Raw genomic sequence first — 9,905 nt, forward strand, 5'->3', positions numbered from 1 at the left:
GATGAAAATTCTCAATTTCAGAATAAACAGAAATACTCAAATATACAGTAATCTCTATAGGTGTACATGTGTTCGTGTACGTATGGAAAAATGTGTAACCGGTGTAACGTAAAATTAAATGGGCAGTAATAGAACATCCGTCTATTATGTACTTATTTTTAAAATTATATCATTTGGAGAAAACATTTATAAATCATTGTAAGAAATTATTTACGTCACGACATACCATTTTGTAAACCTGTAAACAATAATTTCATGGACAGTTTAGTGATAAGTGTTAAATCAGTTTGTCAGTAAACAGTCTCTTTTCTTAATACCTTAAATGAGGTTAAAAAAAAGAGCTATTTTGAAGTATATTTGTGATTCAAATGATTCACAAAATACACAATCGAAAAGACACGTCGAGACATTTACTGACAAATTTTTAATAATCTGTTTCTTTTAAATTCAAAAGCCGTACTATGAATTCTTCTTCTTTCTATTTAGACGCACGTTCGAAGTATAATTTCTATATGACGATGAACTAGAAAAACATATGCATACAACACATAATGGAATATGAATAAAGCATACTAATCTTAAAAAAAATTGTGTATTTTCCTACCTTCAAAAACCTTCTAAAGAAGGAACAAACTCTGCAAATAAACACATTCTCTAAATTCGGATTACATTACTTGCTTTATTGTACACCTTATTTATACCAACATAAGTTCTCTAATTATGGGCCTCGAGCTACAGATCCAATATTTAAAATAACAAGTCATGTTATTACTTTTACAATTACGACTAGAATTTTGCATTCACAAGACTCCCTTTATGAATGTCACATTTATTCAAGGACAATACAATCTTTGGTATGATATGTTAAGCAAAAGTATTTTTTTTTTATCAACCTATAAATTACAAACTGGGTGTAAAGTAACATCGTTTGGTATTACTACAGATTACTTCTTGGACTCCAGCAAAGAACAATCCTCCAAGAAATGCCGTCTGGTATTGCGAAGAAAATCAATTGGGAATCACCCAATGATCAAGCAATTTCCTCAATACAACGTTGCCAGCACATGTATACACTAACAAAGTGTAGTAGGTGTTACACAACAATTTGCAGAAGTCTTCTTTAATTTAGATTATAAGATTATAATTAGTAGCATTCCGAAGTGCTCCCCGGAAACTTTTCCATATATAGCATTCAGGAGTACACGCAAAATTGCGTGTTTTGATAAATTACTCACACAGTTGCTTAATGAAATGCAATTAATTTTCAGCGAACCGGAAAATGGGAGAAACTTTTTCAGTTAACACTCTTCTGCAACTTTTTTTCCAATCGCGCACGGATGTCTTATAGATTACGGGTCTCAGGAGGCAATTTTGCCACTTAACACTGCGGCTTCTCCATCACTTGCCGACTTCTGTGAATGGGACTGAGTGCGGCGCGATGGCCTGAGACTCACTGGGCGGCATCGTGAAGCCATCGCTGCCCTGTTGCTGTTGCTGCTGCAGATCTCCAGGCAGGTAATCCTTCCAACTGCGGAAGAGATACCGCGTGAACTTCTTCAGCTGCCTGAATTTGCAGTAAGTCGCGCCCTCGGCGGACTCTGTCTGCTGTGTCTGGATGAGAAAGCCCCGCTCCTTGAATGTTTTCTCCAACTTCTCCCTCTGAAGCGATCTGCGCGACTTTCTCTTTCTGTGGTCACTGCGCTGAGTCGGAGTGGGACTGCTAGACGACTTTCCGGGCGTTGCCAAGGATCTCTGGTGCACTTCGCTGGGTGTCATGCACTCCACGCTGATTTTCTCGCTGGGCGGTGTGTTGAGGAAGGCTCCAGCACTGGATCCAGACATCAGGCCCGATTGCTGAAGGCTCTCGCGTGGGAAGAACTCATAGCCTCGCATAGACTTATCACCGGTGCCGCTGTAGTAGCGGAAGTTCCCTCCTGAATCCACAGAAAGCATCTTCTTCTCCTGAAGACTTGGCTTGGCACCGCCTGCAAAACGATATTTTGTCTATAAGTTATCAAGGCTATTTTCAAATACTATTAGCCACACCCTATTGTTTGCCCCGCCCACTAGATCTTTTATATTCTGCCCAAATTAATTCACATACCTGTGAATTTGAACTTGCATATGCTAACTTCCGTTGCGGGATTGGTGGCATTCTCCGCGGGTATGGGAGGAATGAAGATGGCAGATCTCTTCCTCTTGTGCGGCCCTGACCCTGTCGCTTTTGACGAGCTGCCCGATGATGATGAGGCGGGACTCGGTCGAGTGGTTGAGGTGGTGGGCTTCTTCTCACTCCCCTTCGATTGATTTGCGCTCGTGCTTTTGTGCTTATCGCCCTCCTTTTTCTCGCCAGCGCTGTCAATCATCTTCTGATAGTACAGTGACATGGGGTGAATAAAGACATTCGCATTCGGCCAATAGACATATCCACCCGAGGCGGAATCACCTGTCGACGGTGTTTCAGGCATAAATGTCTTGTCCATGAGCGCAGCCTTAAAGTTTGGCAATGTCATCTTCAGGTTGGGCTCCAGCAGCGCCTCGCCGCTCAGCTCAGGCACTCCGATAAGGGGTGTCGTCCGACTTGACTCCGCCATGCTGGAGGACTCCTCGTCCGACAAGATCACAGAATCCATGTCGCGGACGCACAAGTTAAGAGGCTCCTCGAAGGATTGCTTCGCTTCCTTCTGTGTCAGTCGCTTTTCCAGCAGCGAATTCACAATTTTCGATTGCAGCTCTGACTTCTTCGGCTCCTCCTGCAGAGCTTCACCCTCTATCGCCTCTTTGGGTGTTCCAGGGAAGATTGTCCCATAATTCTTGTAGATCAAGTGGCAAATGTCAGCCTTCTTGGGCTTTCGCCCTCGCCTCGGTTTGCTGTTCTCCAGCGTGATTTCCCCCATGTACGGCAAGTCGCTGTACTTGATGGTCTTGCTGGATGACGATGTCTTTCGCTCGACTTCCATTTCTGTGTCTGGCGTGGGCGGAACAGCTTCGCTCTGCAGCTCACTGATCTTCTGCAGCCAATTGCGAATGCTCTCATTCGTGCGATCCTGCGGTGACTCTGGTGTATCCATAGCGGACGACACTGTCATCTTGTGACCATCTTCCAGTCGCTGATTGTTCTTCGAGGCCTCAAAGTGCTCCAAATACTCCTGCGGAAGGGCCTGATGATGGAAGCGCAGCTTAAACTGCCCTTTGCGGCGCGATCGCGTGCTCTTCCGACGCTCCGCGCAGGTTGCTGTTCCGCCACTCGCTGGCGCATGGCCGGTGGGTGGGAAGGACGAGGATATAGTGGTCTTGATGCTGGCCAACTCATTCTGCTGGTGATCATCGGAGGCTCTGGACAAGAGTGGATCTTCGGAGTGTCGCCTGGAGTGATATTTGGAAAAGAATTAGTGTAAGTAAGCTGAATTCTCAGCCAAATGGAGACTTACAGCAGGTTCGACTCGAGGTCTGTGGTGAGCCAAGGATAGGCATCTGCTGGCTCCTCCAACTTGATGGTGACACTGGGCTCAAGATCCGGAGTCCTGACTAACTTCAGCTGGCTCAATGTCGAATCGTTGCTCGCCGACGCAGTGTCTCGATCCACAATTGTGCCACCGTTGAGAAAACTGTACTCTTCCCTTGACATTTCTTGTATGCTGCTGCCCACTGTCGAGGAGAAAAAAGCGAGCACAAAATTAGCCGAAATTTCCCAGCGATTTCCATATATGGTGAAAAGCGTGCGATCCAACACGCGGAAGCTCACGCAAACGTGCGTGAAATATGAGCCACTCTTCGTCACGAGTAAAATTCACTGCCACTTTTTCTTTGGTCTCACACACGAGCACAACCTCTCGTGATGGAGACCTCTTCTTTCACCTCCACTCCGTTGGAGAAGAAGCGCATATTAATGGAAACGCCCAAAAAGATTCTGCTGCTGTTCATTTTTCGGGCAGCCGAAATTATTTCTATTTCTATTCAAAGCTGAAGATGAAGGAAAAATTTACCCGAAAATAAAAGTTCCGGCAACATATTCACAATTTTCTATAAATATTTATGTATTTCTTCGTGTCCTCCTCCACTATGTCATTCAAATAGATAGATAATTGTCTCATGAGGATGTTGACGGGGAAATTCGATACTATTTTCATGTGAATCGCACTGAATTTTCTCTCAAAATGTCCATTTCACTCTCTATCTCACTCAAAACACCCCTCAACTTTATGTTGAATTAATCAGGACACAAATTATCCATGAGCCTCAGGGGAAAATTATCACAATATCACTGCGCGAGGGACGCACTTTTTCGCGAATGATCCCATCGCGACGATCTAAATCCAACTGTGAAAACTGTGACGATCCTAAGCCGTAGAAGGCGTCCGAGACATGTCTATTAAGAACCAAAAGGAAAATCTAATTTTATATCGAGTCTCTCTCTTTGATGCACGCAGAGCGATTGAGAAAGTCGATCTACAGCAAAAAACGGCCCATGATAAGCCACAAATGTCTCACAAAGTCTAGGATTCTGTCGAGAGCCAGCTTCGAGATTGCATTGTAAATTTGAAGGATGTCTAAAGTAGAAGCAATATTTTACAAGAAATAAACATTTATTTGTAAAGTTTGCAAGACAATTCCATTGACAAATTTGAAGAAAATCAATACATTTCTAAAGAAATTCCTATTGTTAAGGGAATTTTATGGAGAATCGTTGTTTGCCTTAATCTGTTGCTTAGTTTAATGCTGACTGAAAGACTTCAAAAGAAATCTCACTTGCAATATCTGTGAAGCTTGTGTGAAAAACTGAAGCGAATAGAACGGAAAAATCATCCGAAATATCCTATGTATACACATAACTTATTCTCAGTCTTCAGTTTTTCACACAAAAAACTTTCAAACACACTAACAAATCGTCGTGATTTCGAGTTTTCCTGCCACATTCTGCGAATGTGCGTGAATTTCCACCGAAAAACAGACCCATTTTGAGAAGTTGCTCAACATTTCACCCGAGAAATCCTCCATTCACAGCGATGCGCATGCAGAAATGGCTGAATTTGGAACTCACATGCGTGTCGAGAAAACTCGAAATTTGAGATACATTCAACTGCACCATTTTTGGTACACGCCACATACAAAGTTCTAGTCCACATCTTCGACTTCGACTATATTTAGCTTAAAGGCATTAGTTCAGGGAAAAGAAGCGCGCGCGATGATCGCGGGGCCGCGGAAAGGCGGCGAGAATTGTGGATTTATAGTTGGATATCATATTTATTACAAAATTGGAAAAAGTCATTATTCAGAAGTCTTTTTTTCTCTCTATTTCACCTCCACTTCTCGGGTGAGCGAGAGAGAATGACTGAGTGTTGTGTCGTGAAATCACCTCCCATGTTGATTCTGTCTTGGGAATCGCGCGCATTCACGAAAATATGAAATGAAGCAAGTGCCGACACACGAATTGGATATTTTTAGCAATAGAGAAGAAGAACATCTTGTTAGGCCATACTTTGAAATTATAACCATATAAGTATTGAGATCTTCAATATTGACTCTCCGGACTCTTTTTGTGCACAAACATTGCACATCGCGCGTGAAAGACTTTCAAGCTCTGCGCTTTGCCGCGGTGATGCGGAGAGAGGTTTCGCGAGAGGAAAAAAGATTGGTTCACGCATTGAATCGTCATCAGAGATGTCTTCCGTGCTTCCCAAAATAAACCACCAAAAAAGAGCGAACCATCGTATAATATTTTTACATAAATACACACCATTTGCACACTCATATTTTTCATGGTTCAGCAAATGGGAGTGTGCAGTCCGTTCGATCACTCACGATCTCCATAAACGCCACTCGCGAGTGATCAACTTTCTTCTAGTTCAAGAACATCTGTAGGATGTGTCACCAATCGACGCAGAATGCTCTCATCGCGAGTCTTCTATTTCCACTGATTTGTGAGAGCAAAAACCAGCTTCAATTCAAATTAAGAAAACAGTGTCAAAAGTGTGGTTGCAAATTTTCTGAGCGATTGTTTCATGAAATTTGAGACCAAATAAAAAATATTTCAGTTGAAGATATGAAACCGTGGGAAAATTGTTAAATTTCTTCAAGATTCACATCTTAGTGATTGAAACCCTTAAACAATATGTAAAATAGGTGGACGCAAATTCTCAGGAATCTTTTCTTTCCTTAAGTTTAATTTGAAAGATATTGAGAGAAAGCAAAAAATCGAAATCACATTTCATAGCCATTTAATTTTTCGTGATTATTTTATTGCTTTTCACGTGGGATAATATTTGATTGCATAATAACTGCCCTCTTGTATTTTCTTTGCAAGAATGCGAAATATTCATTGCAATAATTTATCTTGTTTACTTCCTCAAACTTACAGAAAAATCTCAATTCATTGTCATACATTTTTCCTCAATGTTTCTGCGTGTGGTTCACCGTGAGCGAGTTAAGTTTAAATGACTGGAAAAAAAGAGAAACAGCAAAGTGTCTTACCGCGACAGAGGAAAATAGTCCATCTTTTCACACTTCCATAGCATTTTTAAGCACAACACAGTATGTCGAAGAATTGTAATTAAAGTAAAGCCAATATTCGCCTCAATTGTGCGTACTTTGTATGCGAATTCACTGGAGAGTTGCGACTGTGAGACTCACGTGGGTGTCACTGAGGTCATTTTCGAGTGTAATTCTCTTCTGGAATAGAGAAAAACGACAACATCAACACGACTCTTCTCTACACTTTTTCACTCGCGCGCGAAGAGGAAATCTTTCATTACTTCTTATAATAAATTTAAAATAATCTGTGAAGATGGATCACTTGCGGCACTTGCAGTTTGTCTTCTGGTTCTGCGTAATCAAAAGTAATGAAAGTTTTGATTTGATTGTGCGGCAGTTCAATTGATTGCGCACTGAAGTCCGTTCGGAGTCTTTCGCGATGTTCTTCCAACGCGGTACTGAGACAAGCGTCACTGTCTCTTGTCCATGAGGCCACAGAAGAGACAATCTCGTGGTGTCTATCTCATCAGGCTGTCGCTATGGAGTGTGTGCAACTGGCGCGTGGGTGTTCATCTTCCACTTCTTAGTGTGCCTGCCTTTTGTCGCGAATCAAGCAGAGTCACTCGAGTTAAATATTCTTCAGCACACTCGCGATGCCATGCCGTCCGGTCTTCCTCAACACTCAGCCCGCGAGGCGCTCTCAAATGCACCATTTTACGCCCCTTTGTAGCAAATTACCAACCATAAACTCGCGCTTCTCAGCATTTCTTTGTCACATCAATTTCGCGCTAGAAAGCAAACTGATCAGCGAATGATTTTCGCAAATATCAATCATCTAGAGAAAATGAGTCAATTGCAAGAATGACGCCTAATAAGATGACAACTTGACATTACTGATGAAATTTGATATTATTCTGTAAACTTATTGATAGATCTGGTGTTATTATTTTCCACCTGTTGTATCTCACGAAAGTCAATAAAATTCTTCGAATTACTCAATAAAATCGATTTATTTGTTTTGGATTTCACATAAAATATTTATCAAAGATGGGTAAAGATTCAAACCTAAATTCTGCCACCTCCTAAACCACACCCATTTTATTGCCCCGCCCATATACATATGGTTTCTACGAATTTCTCTATTGTTCTGAAGGCTTTGGCTACTGATTTACAGTGCGCCAATTCATGTTCTTTATAAGTGCATTTTTTCGTAGAGCAAACATGAAGAATAATCAGCTAAATGTCTCTCCCACTAGAATGCTCCGCCCACTGCCAATTTTGAAAGACTTGCACGAGCGATTCCACTGTTAAACCTCCTCAAAGCACGAAAGAAAGCTAAGAGGAATGTTTTCTTTGGCCCGCACAAACATTGTGTGTCTTGTAACATGTGACATTGCGCCTCTGAAGCGCTGATCGCGATGCGCTCGATAGCGCCAATGATGAGATATTAGCGGTCTGGATTCGAGAAAACGCGATCGCCGATAGTCCGCTCACACCGTGTGAGGCAAGATCGAGTCTGCGAGCGGTGCATTCCTCGATCACGTCTCTGCAGCTGCTGCCACACGCCATGATCGCGGATTGAAGACCACGTGGGCGTCCGCATTGGATTGTGTTCTCTCTAATGTGCTGAGAGCAGAGTGACGCCCCAAGGCTCGCACACAAGCGATCGCGCGAGGACAAAGAGGATCTCACGGCAATTGATATGGCATCAAAATCTGGATGGAAGTGAGGCACGCAGACACTCTCCTCGCCGGCCAGCGATTATGCCATTTATAGAATGGCAATCACACAAAATATGGGAGATTCATCTCCCACACTCAAAAACTGCCTTTTATATGGGCGATCTCATACCATTTATACTCTTTAGTGCTCAATATACACACGGCAATCATTAAAATTTAAATATTGTAGAAACTTCCATATCGGGCGAATGCCTGAAAAAGTGACGTTTTTATCTTGTAAAATTTGCCTTTGCACAGAATAAATAAAACTTGTTATGAGCAATTTCCGCCCGCGCGAAATTCTCTCTCTCTCTCCCTCTCTGCTGTATTGAAAATACGCCTTCGGACAAAGTATAAATGAATTACAAATAATATAGATATTTTACATTGAACCAGACTCTAGAAATTGTGCAAAGGCCCAAAATGGACAGCTTCTTGCACTGTTAATTCAGTGTATTTGTTACAGGGATTTTTATGTCTCGCGGTATTTGTTTTTCAAACCCTGTCAAATATAGTGATAGAGAAAACTTTGTGAAATATTTATTGAATTAAATAAACATTACAGACCAATTTGCGCCTAGGAATGCTAATCGAAAGCAATAAATTGTCACAAATAACCAAAAATCATTAAAATCAAAATTTATCTATTTCATCTAAAAGCCAGAGTGACTAAAGTAGACTAATATGAGTCGTATCGCAGTAGAAATTGAATGAGGAATCGTAATAATTTATCTAATTTGTTGATTGATAACAACGTGAAATTATCCGTTAAGCGTGTGATGATTTCAAAATTCCCACGCAAACAAACTGAGCAACTGCGCTGATCTGGCAACCCTAATTGTTTATGTCACATTTTCCGGAAAGTCAGCGTGTTTTTATGTGCACGAGAAGCTTATAATATTCGCTAAAATGCTGCTAAATAGACTGTTTAGTTCACAAATCAGAGGCGGAATACTCGGATTAGCAAGTAAGCCGCATAATTCACAGCAATAGTTTGTGAATCAGTGTGTATTTAATCGTTTTTTTTTGCAGACTCCTTCAAGTCGCTGAGTTTCGCTCCGACTGCTCAGTTTTCCTCCAAGATCTCTCCTGATTCTGTTGCTGTGGCGAAGGATCTCTCCGTGGACAGCACCTCGGGTCTGGAGACCATCCAGAAGGTGAATCAGCAGCTGCTGGCTAAGGAAGAGGGTCGTCTCTTTGCGGTGGTTCACTTGTGCGGGAAGCAGTTCAAAGTCACTTCCGGGGACATCATTGTGGTCGAGGGCGGTTGGCCACCTCAGCCGGGGGACAAGATTCGGCTGGACAAGGTGAGAAGCAGTCAGATAGTCGCTGGGAGTGTGTTAACATGTTTTACTGCTTTCCTGCGCAGGTTCTGCTCGTTGGCGGGAAGGATTTTTCCCTGATCGGGCGTCCAATTGTGCAGAAGGGCCTCGTGGACATCCAGGCGACCATCATCGAGAAGACTCTGAGCCACACACGTACATATTTCCGCATGAAACGGAGGAAACAGTTCCGAAGGACGCACTTCCATAGGAACTCCAACACGATGATCCGGATCAACTCTATCGACATCACTGGAGAAGTCAATGCGAACCTGCAGCCAGAGCCAGCGATACCCAGAATATTCTAATCATCAGTTCAAATTTGTTTAGTGTCTTTCTTAACTGAGATAAACCGCATAGAAATTGACCAAATTCCTGATTTGTCTGTGTT

General features: G+C 42.3%; 2 protein-coding genes across 2 annotated transcripts; one reads left to right on the forward strand and one right to left on the reverse strand.

Annotated features, from left to right (window-relative positions):
• Window positions 1-1,396: 1,396 nt before the first annotated feature.
• On the reverse strand, window positions 1,397-4,318 carry LOC132265558 (uncharacterized). Its single transcript, XM_059766268.1, has 4 exons — window positions 3,987-4,318; window positions 3,432-3,648; window positions 2,105-3,366; window positions 1,397-1,985 (listed from the first exon to the last, which is right to left on the reverse strand). The coding sequence occupies exons 1-4, from the start codon at window positions 4,009-4,011 to the stop codon at window positions 1,399-1,401; spliced, it is 2,091 nt and encodes a 696-aa protein (XP_059622251.1). The 5' UTR covers window positions 4,012-4,318; the 3' UTR covers window positions 1,397-1,398.
• Window positions 4,319-9,000: 4,682 nt separating this feature from the next.
• LOC132266042 (large ribosomal subunit protein bL21m) lies at window positions 9,001-9,905 on the forward strand. Its single transcript, XM_059766871.1, has 3 exons — window positions 9,001-9,159; window positions 9,225-9,499; window positions 9,562-9,905. Exons 1-3 carry the CDS (start codon window positions 9,102-9,104, stop codon window positions 9,820-9,822), a joined length of 594 nt encoding a protein of 197 aa, XP_059622854.1. The 5' UTR covers window positions 9,001-9,101; the 3' UTR covers window positions 9,823-9,905.

Source organism: Phlebotomus argentipes, unplaced genomic scaffold (assembly GCF_947086385.1).
Source record: "Phlebotomus argentipes unplaced genomic scaffold, Phlebotomus argentipes genome assembly contig_5, whole genome shotgun sequence".
In the NCBI taxonomy this organism is placed as follows: domain Eukaryota; kingdom Metazoa; phylum Arthropoda; class Insecta; order Diptera; family Psychodidae; genus Phlebotomus; species Phlebotomus argentipes.

Excerpts from the sequence above, each read along its gene's own strand:
- LOC132265558 (XM_059766268.1), bottom strand. The coding sequence starts at position 4,011 with ATGTTGCCGGAACTTTTATTTTCGG. Across the intron at positions 3,367-3,431 it reads GACCTCGAGTCGAACCTGCT|GCGACACTCCGAAGATCCAC; the intron begins GTAAGTCTCCAT and ends ATATCACTCCAG. Across the intron at positions 1,986-2,104 it reads ATGCAAGTTCAAATTCACAG|GCGGTGCCAAGCCAAGTCTT; the intron begins GTATGTGAATTA and ends ATCGTTTTGCAG.
- LOC132266042 (XM_059766871.1), top strand. The coding sequence starts at position 9,102 with ATGCTGCTAAATAGACTGTTTAGTTCACAAATCAGAGGCGGAATACTC. Across the intron at positions 9,160-9,224 it reads CGGAATACTCGGATTAGCAA|ACTCCTTCAAGTCGCTGAGT; the intron begins GTAAGCCGCATA and ends TTTTTTTTGCAG. Across the intron at positions 9,500-9,561 it reads ACAAGATTCGGCTGGACAAG|GTTCTGCTCGTTGGCGGGAA; the intron begins GTGAGAAGCAGT and ends TTTCCTGCGCAG.